The sequence below is a fragment of the Sminthopsis crassicaudata genome, chromosome 2, assembly GCF_048593235.1.
Source record: "Sminthopsis crassicaudata isolate SCR6 chromosome 2, ASM4859323v1, whole genome shotgun sequence".
Lineage (NCBI taxonomy): Eukaryota > Metazoa > Chordata > Mammalia > Dasyuromorphia > Dasyuridae > Sminthopsis > Sminthopsis crassicaudata.
Window position 1 is genome coordinate 166067595 of NC_133618.1, and position 15489 is coordinate 166083083.

Sequence of the window (15489 nt, forward strand, 5' to 3'; positions counted from 1 at the left end):
AGACGCGACACTAATGATCTGAGCCAGATCGCTTGCCGTAGTTCCAGAGCTTAGCGTGAAGGATTGTGGACCTGAATTTCTCCACGTGATGCTGTGCAGAGACTCGGGGTGGTAGGCGTTTGGGGCTCTGATTTCTGGTGGCGGACTGCAAGAGCTTTACAGAAAGTCGCTAGCTGAGGTGGAAAGAAGGGATTCTGGCTTCGATCTTCTCCTTTCGGAGTCACTTTGGAAAAGCAGCCTGTCCCCCCCTTCGACTTCCGAGGGCTCTCTCGCACGGCGTGAGGTAGGATGAACTGCTTCTGTTCCGGCTCTGCTCCTTTGAGAGCTGTGTGATCTCGGGCAGCCGGCCGAGAGAGCGATGGATCCTGTGCCTGGAGCGGGAGTCTGCGTTCAGATACGGCCTCGGACGCATCCTAGAGCTGATCCCGGGATCCCTGTTTATGTAAAAATGGAGATCGGAACCTTTTCCCCTCTCCCCGGCGGTTGTGAGGATTTAACGATCATAAAGCGTTAGCACGGCGCCTGGCACATAGTAAATGGGATACATACATACATAGATGTACACGTTTATTATCGTTATTTTGCCTCCCGTAAAACGAAATGTAAAACACGGTGCGGTAAGCTGCACCAAGACTTGGGGCACCCTGTACTTCACACTGGTGGGCTTTTTTTATTTTCTCATCTAACTTCTTAATGAGTTTGGGAGCTTGTGAGGCACAGGTCGCCAAACCGTAATGGCAGCTCATTAGGAAGACGCCCCTCACTCCTCTTTTGGGAAAAGAGACCCCCCAGTTTGCTACCTTTCTTTTCTTTTTTTTCTTTTCTTTTTTCTTTTTCTTTTTTTTTTTTTTTTTTTGAGGCTGGGGTTAAGTGACTTGCCCAGGGTCACACAGCTAGGAAGTGCTAAGTGTCTGAGACCCGATTGAACTCAGGGTCCTCCTGAATTCAGGGCTGGTGCTGTATCCACTGCGCCACCTAGCTGCCTCCTGCTACCTTTATTTTCAATACGTCAGGCAACCCAGGAGCCTGAAGGTAGAAAAAGCTGGCTGCTAGGCAGGTTTCAGCTCTAAACTTTGGTGATGAAGTAGCAGTCCCCGCGTTCATATTGATATTTGATCTATTGGAGGTTTTGTTAAAAATTTCTTATTTTAAAGTGATAATTTTATCTCTTAAAGATTTCTTTGGAAAGGTTAGATGTTCCTGTATCTCTGATGAAGTTTTCTTTTAGGCAGAGTAGCTATTTAGGGCAAAGACTAGTTGAGACCTCATATGGAATCTCATAACTTTTGGGGATCTTGAAATTTGGAGTTATTATCAGCAAATGTTTGAGTTTTAAAAAATCAATGCACCTATATGACTAAAGTCACCTAAAAATTGCTTGAGTGAAAAAAGATTCTGAGTAGAAAACGTTTTAAGAAACCTTGATCTAGGATACCTGTTTTGATACGGGGAGTTACCTGCTGGAGGTCTAACTCAGACCTGTAGAATGGATCTCTTCATGGGAGAGGAGGAGGATGATTCAAGGAGACTGAGAGGCAATTTCTGTTCTCTGACCTCTCTCTTCTTCCCTTTGCCTCCAATTTATCTCATTCCCAGTCCATAAGCAACACTTATGTCAGTAAAGGCTGCCTTGCAGCTCCTTCATGATCCACAGCTGTGGAGGCTCTGGGAGAATTGACCTGCCCCTTCACTTAGGCATGGTCCTTAACAGGTACCAATTTTCTGAGTCAGAAAAGTGCTAAAATCTAGTGTGACAAGATTTCTTAAGACTTCTTAAAAATATTAGATTTTTAAAAATTGAACTTAGGATGCACATATAGATGTTGTAGCTGTAACCCACTACTAAGAGAACAATGGAAATAGTTTTTATTGTGCCTTGCTTTTATTTCTTATGAAATGTAACTTAAAAGAATCAATGAACCTTTTTTGAAAAGTTTTTATTTTATAAATTTAAGTCCTTAAAATCACATTTTTCCATTTTTTTTTAAGGGTATTCCAGGTTTTGGTTAACAAGAAAGCTTAAAAATGGCATCAAAAGAAGAACTTGTGAATGATGAAAGGTTTCTTCGAATTACAAAGGACCCTCGATTTTGGGAAATGCCAGAAAAGGACCGAAAAATTAAGATTGATAAGAGATTTCGAGCAATGTTTCATGATAAAAAATTCACGTTGAAATATACTGTGGATAAAAGAGGACGTCCTATAAATCACAGCAGTACAGAGGATTTGAAACGTTATTATGATTTGTCAGATTCAGATTCTGATCTCTCAGATAAAGATGGTGAAGCATCAGACAAAAAGAAAACAAAGAAAAAGGCACAGAAAACTAAAAAAGAAGATTCAAAAAAATTATTGGATGATAAGGAGACAAGGAACATAGCTAAGCAAAAGGAAGCCTTTGGACATGGAAAAGAACCAGAAAATTATGAAAATATATGTAAAACACAGGGTTCAAACAAAACTAAGAAAGTACATGCACAAAATAATCTACAAAAGGATGAAAAAGAATCGACAAATAAAGGCATAAAGAATCAAAAAGATACCTCCCTATTTAATGCAGACACATCATACAGAGGAAACCTAAAGATATCCGAATTGGACAATAATAAAATGAAACCTTCCAAGATGAAATTTCCTAAAGAAAAAGAGAAATATGATTCAGGTTAGTTTAAAAAAAAACAAGTCTAAAGTTTTTATTGACTATAGTGCACTTTTGTATTAGACTTTTTTAAAGAAGATAATATTTAAAGCAATTTTAATATAACTTGATAATATAGTAAAAAAAAATCCTACTATTTTACTAATATTGACTGGAAAAAAGTAACAGATTGTTAACAGATTAAATTAAGGTGAATATTTTGAAGACTGTGTCAGGTTTGTGGGATGGAAGTCTGAATCTTCTGACTAATAATTGATTTTGACTTATTTATGGCCACTACCCAAAAACATCCTGTAATTCAAGGCTTCTTAAATCTTTTCCACTTGACCCCTTTTTGCCCAAGAAATTTTTTTGTAATCCCGTCTTGAATCTGAGTCAAAGTGTTTCTGTCACCATTTATCCGTGGGAGTGTAAAATGCTTATGTTGTGTTGAAAACCAAGGCTGCATGCAGTGAAGTCACACATTATAACATGGGCTACCCTTCCCTTGGATTCATTATGCATTTTATTTTGGTTATTATGTTCAGAAACTTTTCATTGTTGACAAATCTTTTGCAATTCTCTATATTCAGTTATGGGGTTAAGATATCCACAGTTTAAGAGACTTTACCATAGCACCTACCAAGATTTTTGAGGGTAAATTAACTTTTTTTTTTTTTTAAACTTTAATTTTTCACTTGAACGTTTGCCTAAGTTTTTTTCTTTTTTTCTGAAATAATATCCCTCATCATTTCTTACATCACATACTTTTGTTCACATTCATATACCATAATTTATTCAGTTTTCCAATTAATGGGTATCTTTCAGTTTCCAGTTTTTTGCCATTATAAAAAAAGCTGCTGTAAATATTTTAGTACTTATGGATCCTTTCCCTCTTTGATATCTTTCAGTATTGCTAAGGGATATGCACAATTTAATAGCTTTGGGGGAATAGTTCTGAATTATTTTTCAGAATGATTGGAACTGCACAGTGTCTTAGTGTACCAGTTTGTTCACAGTTCCTTCAGCATTTAGCATTTTCTTTTTTATCATTTTATCAAATCTGATAGGTATAAGAGGTATCTCAGAATTGTTTTAGTATTAATGTTCCTTATTATTAATTATATAGAAAACATTTTTATATGGCTATTTTTACTTTGATTTCTTTCTTTGAAAACTGTTTATATTGTTAACCGTTTTTCAGTTGAGGAATGGCTCCATTTCTTGTAAACTTGACTTAATTCTTTATATATTTATTATGTTTTATATTATTATTAATAATGTTATTATATTGTTAATATATTATATTACTTATTATATATTATATTTAAGAAATGAAACTTTTATCCGAGAAACTTGCTAAAAAGATTCCTACACAATACACATCATGCCCTATTATTTTTCCTAGTTTTGATTGTTTTGTTCCTCTAGGTGAATTCTTTGATAGTTAAGTTGGTATGGCCATGAACAAGTAAATTAATGTAGGAAGTATTACCATTAGTATTATAGTGCCTTGGCTCTTGAAATCTATCTTTATTTGTATTATGACTGTTTTGTAATTATGTTCACATATTTTCCTTTGTGTTTTGGCAAGTAGATTTTCAAGTATTTTATACTGCCTGCACTTATTTTAAATAAAATTTCCCTATCTCTTTCTGCTGTATTTTATTCATAATATGCATAAATGGTAATCCTTTGTATGGGCTTATTTTATATCCTTCAGTTTTGCTGAAGTTGTTAATTAATTATTTCACTTTGTTTTTTAGTTGATTCTGTAGTATAACTATGTCATCTACAGAAAGTGATACTTTTAGTTCTTCAATAGCCTATATTTATTCCTTCAATTTTTTTTCTTTTTCCTATTGCTGTAGCTTGCATTTCTATCTAATATAGTACTGACTTGTAATGGTGATGATGGACATCATTGCTTCATTCCCACTTTTCCTGGTTATGCCAACATAAAAGCAAGATAATGCTTATCCTTGGTTTTAGATAGATTCTACTTATTTTAAAGGAAAGCTTAATTGCTTTAATTTCATCTTTTTTTTTTTTTTTTTTAACATGCCCAGTTCATTGATCTGCTTTTCTCTTTGTTATTGGTATAAGTATTTGCAAGTATAAATGTTCATTAAGTACTGCTTTGGCTGCATCCATTAATTTTGTTTTAATTTTTAATAATCATTCTCATTAATGAAATGATCGTTTCTATTGTTCTTTAGCTCAGTCACCCTTTGGGATTCAGTTAGTTTCCACATAATTTTTAATATGTATTTCCATGGTCTTTTATGCAATTTTTATTCCTTTATGGTTTGAAAAGAATGCATTTCTGCCTCTTTTATTTTAGATGAAATATTCTTCATCATTCTTCTTCATCCCTTTATTTTAACCCTTTGCTAGTCTTTCTTGTAAACAATATATTTTTGGATGTGAGGTTTTAATCCATTCTATTTATCAGTTTTCATTTTCTGATTTAGGAATGTAAACATTTTAACCCTAAAGATTTTCATGTTATTTCTCATGTTTTCCTTTTTATGTTTTTCTTGAATTTTGTATTTGAAAATTAAATTTTCTATTTATCTTTGGTCCTTTTAGCCTCAGTTTCATTAAATATTCATTTTCCCCTGGAAAATTATACTCAGGTTTGCTGGGTGTGTTTTTTTGTTTTTTGTTTTTTTTTTTTTAATTGTATTCCTAGCTCTTTTGCCTTCTAGAATATCATATTTCAAGCCCTCCAGTACTTTAATGTGGAAGCCACTAATTCTGATCCTGATTCTGGCTCCATGAGATTTGAATTGTTTCAGGCTGCTTTGCAATATTATCTCTTTCACCTGATTGCGCTGGAATTTGGCTATAATATTTCTAGGATTTTCATTTTGGATATCTTTTCAGGAGGTATTGGGTGGACTCTTTAAATTTCTATTTTACTTTCTGACTCCAGGATTTGAGAGCAATTTTTGGTGATAATTTCTTAAAAGATAATGCTTAAACAACTCTAAGGTACCACTAAATACCTCTCAGATTGGCTAAGATGTTAGGAAAAGATAATGGTAAATGTTGGAGGAGATGTGAGAAAACTGAGACAGTGATACATTGTTAGTGGAATTGGGAACTGATCCAACCATTTTGGAACTGTGCATACCCTTTGATCCAGGACTGTCTTTACTAGGCTTATATCCCAAAGAGATTATAAAAAAAGGAAAAGGACCTATATGTGCAAAAATGTTTGTGGGAGTCCTTTTCGTAGTGTCAAGAAACTAGAAACTGAATGGATGCTCATCAGTTGAGGAATGGCTGAATAAGTTAAGGTATATGAATATTTTGGAATATTACTGTTCTTTAAGAAATGATCAGTAGGATGATTTCAGAGCTGCCTGGAGAGACTTACATGAATTGATGCTAAATGAAGTGAGTAGAACTAAGAGAACATTGTACACAGTAACAAGAAAATTATGTGATGATCAATTCTGACAGACATGGCTTTTTTCAATAATGATGTAATTCAGGGCAATTTTAATAGACTTGTGATGGAGAGAGCCATCTGCCCTCAGAGAGTGGACTGTGGGAACTGAGTGTGGATCACAATATACTACTTTCACCTTTTTTTCTTGTCATTTGCTTGCTTTTTTCTTCTCTCAATTTTTTTTTCCTTTTTGATCTATTTTCTTGTACAGCATGATAAATGTGGAAGTATGTATATAAAAATTGTACATGATTAACATTGAATTGCTTGCTTTCTAGGGGAGGGATTGGGAGGTAAGGTAAAGAGAAATTTGGAGCACAAGGTTTTGCAAAGGTTTTGAAAACTATCTTTGCATATATTTTGATAATTAAAAAGCTATTTTTTAAAAAAAAGATAATGTTTAAGCTCTTTTTTTGGTCATTTTCAGGTAATATAGCAATTTATAAATTATTTGTCTTCAATCTGTTATCCAAGTCAGTTGTTTTTCCAATGACATTTCATATTTTCTTTTATATTATATTGTCATTCTTTTGACTTTGTTATATTATTTCTTGACATGTTTTAGAGTCATTAGTTTCCACTTGTCAAATTCTAATTTTTTAACAATTATTTTCTTTAATGAACTTTTCTCCCTCTTTTTCCATATGGTCAGTTCTACTTTTTAAGGCATTCTTTTCTTTTGTGAATTTTTTTTTTTTTTTCCCAACTAAACTCATGACTCTCCATAATTTTTTTTCTTGCTTCAGTCTCAATTTTTATTTCCAATATTTCTTCTACTTCTTGATTTTTTTTTTTAAATTTTGAACTTTTCCAAGTATTCTTGTTTGATTTGCATCCAATTTTGTTTTGTTTTGATATACTTGTAGTTACTTTGTAGTTGTTTTGATATACTTTATTATTATGTATCTCCTAGATTGGGTCTGGATTTTTCTTTTTCACTATAGTGACAATTTATGGTCAGATTCTGTTGTTTTGTTTTGTTTTTCCTTTTCTTTCCTTTTTTTTTGGGGGGGGGAGAAGGTTATTTGCTCATTTTCCCAGCCTATTTCTCAATGTAAACTTTGTTTGGATGTGGTAAGTGCACATGTTTAACTTATATTAGATTGCTTGCTGTCTTGGGAAGAAAAGAGAAAAAATTGGAACACAAGGTTTTGCAAAGGTGAATGTTGAAAACCATCTTTGCATGTATTTAAAAAAAATGCTATCAGAGTTTAAAAAAAAAATAATAAATTTGAACCTGGTGCTTGAAGTAGAGGGGACCAAGTTTCTTCAGACCTTACTTGCTGTTGTTTTTAGCAATAAACTGGGGGTCTCATTTTAACAGTACTTTCAGTGCAGTATGATCTAAGGAGAGATGTGATTATCATTCTTCTCATCTGTTTTCTGGTCTTTAAAAGGACTTTGTTCCCCTGTAAGTACCAGCACTACCATTTCTCCTGGTCCAAGTCTCTCTTTCCTGCAACTAAAGTGCTAGTGCTTGACTTCTGTCATAGAATTGAGACCAGGATTTATGTTTTTCTCACGAGTCACCACAAGCATATTTCTGTGCCGTTGAACAATAACCTGGGTCCCTACTTTTCTGCATCACAAGTACTATTGCACCTTGTGGCCCTGGGACTATGAAGTGGAACTGCATGTGGGCAGTGCAACAGATTCCTGAACCCAGCAAAAGGTATCCTACAGTCTGCTTTTGACCATTTGGTTCAAACTACCACTATCACCTCAAAGTTAATGGGTTGAGAGCACTGGAAACTGTTGTTGCCACCCATGTAGCTGACCCTAATGCATGGTTTGGCATTTCTTTCCTGCCAACCTTATAAGTTGTCTAGGATTGGAAAATTGTTTCACTGGTTTTGCCACTTGAAAATTTGATCTGAAGTGTTATTTTAGAGTTTTTGGAGAGGAACTTGGGAATACTTAATTGATTGCTGCCACTGCTTCCTTTTTTTTTTTTTTTTTTTAAATAAATTCTCTTTTTTTTTTCTGAGTAATATTTTTTCCAAATATATAAATATTTGGAATCCAAATCCAAAATCCAAAAAATGTAAAAATATAAAATAACATATAAAGATGGGCTTCGATATTCATTTCTTTAAGATGTTGTGTTCCAAATGTTCCCTCCCACCCAGCAATATGATACAGGTTAAATATGAGTAGTCCTTCTAAACATATTTCCATATTTGTTGTGCAAGAAAAATCAGACCAAAAGGGGAAAGATCACAAGAATACAAAAAAGATGAAACTACTATGCTTCCATCCACATTCATTGACTGCTTCTTTTCTGTAACATCTTGGTTCCACTACTTTAAGACTCTCTCTTGCTTCTGACCACTGCCTCCCTCCATTTATCTAAGCTCCCTTTTATTCCTCCCTCCCCTTAATTCCTTTCCCTCTGCTCTGTTGGGTAAGAAATTTCTGTACTCGAGTTATTGTGTGAATATATATTCTTCCCTCCTTGAACCAGTCAAGATAAGAATAAGATTCAAGTGTTGCCTGTTTCCCTCTTTTTCCCATTCTATTGTATCAATTTTTCCTTGTGTGTCCCATCTATGTAAGATAATTTCCCTCAGTTTTTACTCTTCCCTTCCAAAGTGTTCCTCTTCAGTTCATTCAAATGTAACAATCACATTCATATCCCTTTCTAATTAGATTCCCTCTTTGCCTTGGTGGTAATAAAGTTCTGAGAGATTATGTTAATCTTAAACTATAAAGAGGTAAACAATTTAAACTTGTTAGTTTCTTATGACTTCTTACCCAAATTTCTCACTCAAGCACTTTCTATGCTTCTTGAGTCCTATATTAGTATGTTAGAATTTCTCTTTAGCTCCGGCCTTTTCATCAGAAATGCTCAAAAGTCATCTGTATCATTAAAAAATCCCTTTTCTCCTGTAGCATTATATTCTGTTTTGGAGAGTAAGTTATTCTTGATTGTAATCCTAGATCAACTTTGTAGAATATCGTATTCCAAGCTCTCCACTTCTTTATGGTGTTAGTTGTTAAATCTTGTTTTATCTAATTGGCTTTACCCTTTTGAATTCTTTCTTTTCAGTTACTTGTAATATTTTTTTCTTGGTGGGAACCTAGGATTTTGGCCATAATGTTCTAGAAATTTTCATGTTGTTCTTTCTTTCAAGAGGTAATCCATGAATTCTTTGTTTCTACTTTGCTTTCAGATTCTAAATATCTGAGCAGTTTTATGATTTCTTGGAAAACAGTATTTAGGCTTTTTTTGGTCACTGCTTTCAGGAATGTCTAGTGGTTTCTTTGATTATTTCTAGGTCAATTTTTTTCTATGAGATATTTCATTTCTCTTTTCTTTTTTTCAATCTTTATTTTATCACATCTTGGTGTTTCATGGAATCATTGGCTTCTATTTGTCCAATTCTAAGTTTCAAAAAGTCATTTTCAGAATTCTGGGAAACAAGTGTGAACCACCACATAGAATTCCCAATACCTGCATTTTTTATTTCTTTCACAGGTTAATTGCACATTATTTCAAAGACCGATTCTTCTTGTGCAGCAAAACAACTGTGTGTGTGTGTGTGTGTGTGTGTGTGGGTATTTAACATATACTTTAACATATTAAACATGTATTGGTCTACCTGCCATCTAGGGGAGGGATTAGGGGAAGGAGGAGAAAAATTGGAACAAAAGGTTTTGCAAATGTCAATCCTGAAAATTACCCATGCATATATCTTGTAAATAAAAAGCTATAAATAAAAAAAGTCATTTTCAGAAGTAAAATTTTCAAACTATTAATTCCCTTTTCATACTTTTCCTCCATAAAACTCATTTGATTTTTTTTAAGTTTTTTTAAATTCTTGCAAAAAATTTTGTTGTGCTTGTGTCCAAAATGTATTTTTCTTTGAAGCATTGCTCATAGTTATTTTCAAATAATTTTCTTCTGTGTTAATAATGGCCTTGAGTTTCTCTGTCACCATATGGACCAGTTTGTTTTTGTTGTTGTTGTTGTTTTGCTCATTCTTCCACCCTATTTTTTTGGCTTTGAACTTTTTTAGCTCTTGATTTTGCACATGTTGGGTGGAGATATCCAGCTTGACCTTCTACCCTCTTACATCCTTCTGTTGCTTTCACATCTCTGGTTGAAGGCCTACAATCAGTGCCACCTGAGGGAGAGACATTCCCAGATGGGGATAGAATCCCATGTTCAAGATATTGGGCATAAAAACTGATCTGACCATTCTGGAGAGCAATTTAGAACTATGCTCAAAGGACTATCAAATTGTGCGTACGCTTTTATCCATAAAGGTTTCCACTGGGTCTGTATCCCAAAGAGATCATAAATGAGGGAAAGGGACCCACATGTGTAAAAATGTTTGTAGTAGCAAGGAACTGGAAATTCAGGGTATGTTCATCAGTTAGAATGGCTGAATAAGTTATAGTATATGACTGCTATGGAATAGTATTGTTTTATTAGAAATGATTAGCAAGATGATTTCAGAGAGGCCTGGAGAGACTTGCATGAACATGAGCAGAATCAGGAGAACATGGTACACAGCAACAACAAGATCATACCATGATCAATTCTGAGGAACGTGACTTTCTTCAACGGTGAGGTGATTCAGGCCAATTCCAAAAGACCTGTAATGCAGAGAGCCATCTGTATCCAGAAAGAGGACTATGGGGACTGAATGTGGATCACAACATAGTATTTATTTTCACTTTTATTGTTGTTGTTGTTTGTTTGTTTCCTTGTTTTTTGTTTTTTTCTCTTTTTTTTCCTTCTTAATTTTATTTTTCTTATATAGCATGACATATGGAAATATGTATAGAAGTGTTGCACATTTTTTACCTCTATTGGATTATTTGCTGTCTAGGGGAGGTAGGGTAAGGAGAAAAAATTGGAACACCAGGTTTTGCAAGGATGAATGAAACACGTGCAAAGATATATATTGAAAATAAAAAGCTGCTATTTAAAAATATATATATATATATTATTGTCATAATAGTAGCTAACATTTATGTAAAACTTTAATGTTTCCAAAGAATTGTACACAGTTTATCTAAGTTGATCCTTACAACAACCACCTTATTAAGTAGTTACTGTTGTCATTTTACCCATGACACTGAAGCTGAGAAGAGATAAGGTGACTTCCAGTCACATAGCTATTAAGTATAAGGCAAAATTAGAACCTTTGATTTTCTAACTCCAAGCCTAGTCTTTTATCCACAAAACAGTTTTTTTGTTGAAAGATTGAAATATGAATGGTTACAAGTTTAAGCTGAATCAAACCTCCGCCAGATCTAGGACTACTTCATACTCGCTACACTCCTTCTCCCTTTGCTGTAGTGCTACTGTCTCCATGTCCCCAGTGAATTCAGACCTCTCTGACACGAATTGGATAATTTGTGATTTTTCTTGGATTTTCATATCAACATTTAGTGTGGTGTATTTTTAGAGGATTTGACAAGAAATTCAAGGAGAATGATTGTGGTTCGCTGTATTTCTATAATTTTGCTCCACTTCTCTGTCCATGTATTCATTTTATCTTTTGAAGGATTATGTTGTAAAGATTTGTAGTCTGGCTTTTTTTTTTTCCCCTAGAACAGTTTATTTTAGTTGTTTGAATGTATTTATACTGCACGTGATTTGGTATTTATACTTATTTGAAGTTTTTCCCAATCAATTAATTGCAGTGATATTTATTTAGATGTCATTGAATCTGATGAAGGTGATTTAGAGGAAGACACTGAAGATGATAGTAAAATAGGAGATGATGAACAGTCAGAAGATAATGAAGAAACTTCAGAATGGGATGATGATGAAAGTGATAGTGGCCCTGACTTGGCTAGGGGAAAAGGAAATATTGAAACTAGTTCAGAAGATGAAGAAGATGATATGACTGAATTTTTACCAAAGGAACCTCTTTTTGAGCATGCATGGAGAGAATTGGATAAAGATGCCCCTCGTGCAGATGAGGTAAGTTTTTTAATAGAACCAATTTATACTAACAGTTTAAATCAAAATTTTCCTTGTAGAAAATACTCTTATCTTGTGATCTTTGACTAATCTATCAGTTTCCTTTTCTAAGCCCACCATAATTTTTCCTTGATTACCTAAGAAACTTTTGTTTCTTAAAGGTGAGACTATGAAATGAATCACAGATCAGAAGAAATTTTAAAATAGGGTATAAACTGGTTTGCCTCCTTTTAGAGTTCACCAAAAAAGCTCATAATCATGTTTCTATTTGCAAATTGAAGAATTTAATTTGAATATTATTCTCTACATTTTAGCTGATTCTTAATTCATTTAAAATTTTGAGATAATTTATATTAAAGTATAAAATTTGTATGCCCATGCAGTAGTTTATATTGTTTTGTGGTTATGAATATAGGAAAAATGTAAAATGTAATAATTTTATTTTCCTCAATTATACAGATTACTCGTCGATTAGCAGTTTGTAACATGGACTGGGATAGATTAAAGGCTAAAGACTTGCTGGCTCTGTTCAATTCATTTAAACCAAAAGGTGGTGTTATATTTTCTGTGAAGGTAAGGGCTGGATTTCGCTTTGAAATTTTCTCCAAGAATTTCAAATACACTAATCTTTTTTAAAGTCATCTTTTGTTCTTAATAAAGGTTAACAGAAGTACACCTATAAAAACTTTTTTATGGAAGCCTCTGACTTGAACAAAAACTATATTTATGTTGTCTACTATAGACTGGCATCAACTCCATTTTTTAAAAATATATTGTTGGTCTTATCAACCCAATATTCTTCATCCTCCCCTTCCCAGAGAACCATCTTTTAAAACAAATCATTTAAAAGAGAAAAAAAGTAGAGAAAAAAGACTAACAAAGCTGAAAAAAACATCAAAAAATTTGACATAAATAGTATTTCACACTAGTAAGCCCTCCTTCCTCTCCCTGCTAAGGAACATAGTAGGTGTCTTCTTACAACTTTTTCTTTGGTATCAAATTGTTTTTTAAGTTTTGGGGGTTTTTTTAAATTAATTTTTATGAATAACTTTAATGGTTTTCTTGTTATTGGGGTTAAGTGACTTGTTCAGGGTCACACAGCTAGGAAGTGTTAAGTATCTGAGGCCATATTTGAACTGAGGTCTTCCTTACTTCAGGGCTGGTGCTCTAACTACTGTTCCATCTAGCTGTGCCTGTATAACTTTAGTTTTTAATTACCTAAAATTCCCTCTCCTTAATCCTAGCTAGGAAACCATCCTTAATTTAAAGAAAAGAAAAAGCAGAAGAGGGGGGGAAATTAAGCAAAACTAATCATAAAGACAAAGTACTGACATAAAAGAGAAAAGGGAACTAATAAGATCCCTAATTAACTCTACTTCTGAAGTTTTCTGAGGAAGACAGTTTCTCAGTTTTTCAATATAAAAAGCTCTAATGTGATATGGTTTCACTGAATGTGATTTAGATGTATATATGATCTCCTTAGTTGGAATACCTACTCTGTTCTGTGTCCTAAATGCTCCCCAGTATATCTTTTCAGAACTCTTCTATAAAAAATCTACTCAATTCTCTACTTTTCCTAACATCTTAATATTGCCAGTATATTCACTGTATTTTAGTCTTTTTTTTTCTTTTTATTGCTCTTTGACCAGCATGCCTTGTATTTTAATACATTCTTGATTTTTATGATTGTTATTTCTTTTTTTCTTTAATTTTTTTATTAATTTTATAATTATAACATTTTTTGACAGTACATATGCATAGGTAATTTTTTACAACATTATCCCTTGTATTCCCTTCTGTTCCGAATTTTTCCCCTCCTTCTCTCCACCCCCTCCCCTAGATGGCAGGCATTCCCATACATATTAAATATGTTATAGTATATCCTAGGTACAATATATATGTGCAGAACCGAATTTTGTTGTTGTTGTTGCAAAGGAAGAATTGGATTCGAAAGATAAAAATAATCTGGGGAGAAAAACAAAAAATGCTAACAGTTTACGCTCATTTCCTAGTGTAGCTGATTCTGTCCATCATTGAGCAATTGGAATTGGGTTAACTCTTCTCTATGTTGAAGATATCCACTTCCATCAGAATACATCTTAATACAGTATCATTGTTGAAGTGTATAATGATCTCCTAGGTCTGCTCGTTTCACTCAGCATCAGTTCATGTAAGTCTCTCCAAGCCTCTTTGTATTCTTCCTGTTGGTCATTTTTTACAGAACAATAATATTCCATAATATTCATATGCCATAATTTACCCAACCATTCTCCAATTGATGGGCATCCGTTCATTTTCCAGTTTCTAGCCACTACAAAAAGGGCTGCCACAAACATTTTGGCATATACAGGTCCCTTTCCCTTCTTTAGTATTTCTTTGGAATATAAGCCCAGTAGTAGTACTGCTGGATCAAAGGGTATGCACAGTTTGATAACTTTTTGGGCATAGTTCCAAATTGCTCTCCAGAATGGCTGGATTCTTTCACAATTCCACCAATAATGCATTAGCATCCCAGTTTTCCCACATCCCCTCCAACATCATCATTATTTGTTCCTGTCATCTTAGCCAATCTGACAGGTGTGCAGTGGTATCTCAGAGTTGTCTTAATTTGCATTTCTCTGATCAGTAGTATTTGGAACACTCTTTCTTATGAGTGGATATAGTTTCAATTTCATCATCTGAAAATTATCTGTTCGTATCCTTTGACCATTTATCAGTTGGAGAATGGTATGATTTCTTATAGATTGGGGTCAGTTTTCTATATATTTTGGAAATGAGACCTTTATCAGAACCTTTAACTGTAAAAAATATTTTCCCAATTTGTTACTTCCCTTCTAATCTTGTTTGCATTAGCTTTTTTGTATAGAAGCCTTTTAATTTGATGTAATCAAAATCTGCTATTTTGTGATCAATAATGATCTCTAATTCTCCTCTGGTCATAAATTCCTTCCTCCTCCACAAGTCTGAGAGGTAAACTATCCTCTGTTCCTCTAATCTGTTTATGATCTCATTCTTTATGCCTAAATCATGGACCCATTTTGATTGTGGCAGCTCTTTTTGTAGCTAGAAACTGGAAAATGAACGGATGCCCATCAATTGGAGAATGGTTGGGTAAATTATGGTATATGAATGTTATGGAATATTATTGCTTTGTAAGAAATGACCAATAGGATGAATACAGAGAGGTTTGGAGAGACTTACATGAACTGATGCTGAGTGAAATGAGCAGATCACTATACACTTCAACAATAATGAAGATATCTTCAACATAAAGAAGATCCAACTCACTTCCAGTTGATCAATGATGGACAGAAACAGCTACACCCAGAGAAAGAACACTGGGAATTGAATGTAAACTATTAGCACTACTGTCTTTATACCCAGGTTACTTATACCTTTGGAATCCAATTCTTAACGTGCAACAAGAAAATTGGATTTACACACATATAT

At 33.7% G+C, this 15489-nt stretch overlaps 1 protein-coding gene across 1 annotated transcript in view; it reads left to right on the forward strand.

Annotated features, from left to right (window-relative positions):
- The first annotated feature begins 24 nt into the window (after positions 1-24).
- Positions 25-15489, forward strand: part of ESF1 (ESF1 nucleolar pre-rRNA processing protein homolog) — an 87726-nt gene continuing 72261 nt past the window's right edge. Inside the window, exons 1-4 of the mRNA XM_074287835.1 lie at positions 25-283; positions 1990-2662; positions 11771-12039; positions 12499-12612. Of these exons, the coding sequence (XP_074143936.1) occupies positions 2026-2662; positions 11771-12039; positions 12499-12612 (1020 nt within the window). The 5' untranslated portion in view covers positions 25-283; positions 1990-2025. The remainder of the gene's footprint in view (positions 284-1989; positions 2663-11770; positions 12040-12498; positions 12613-15489) is intronic.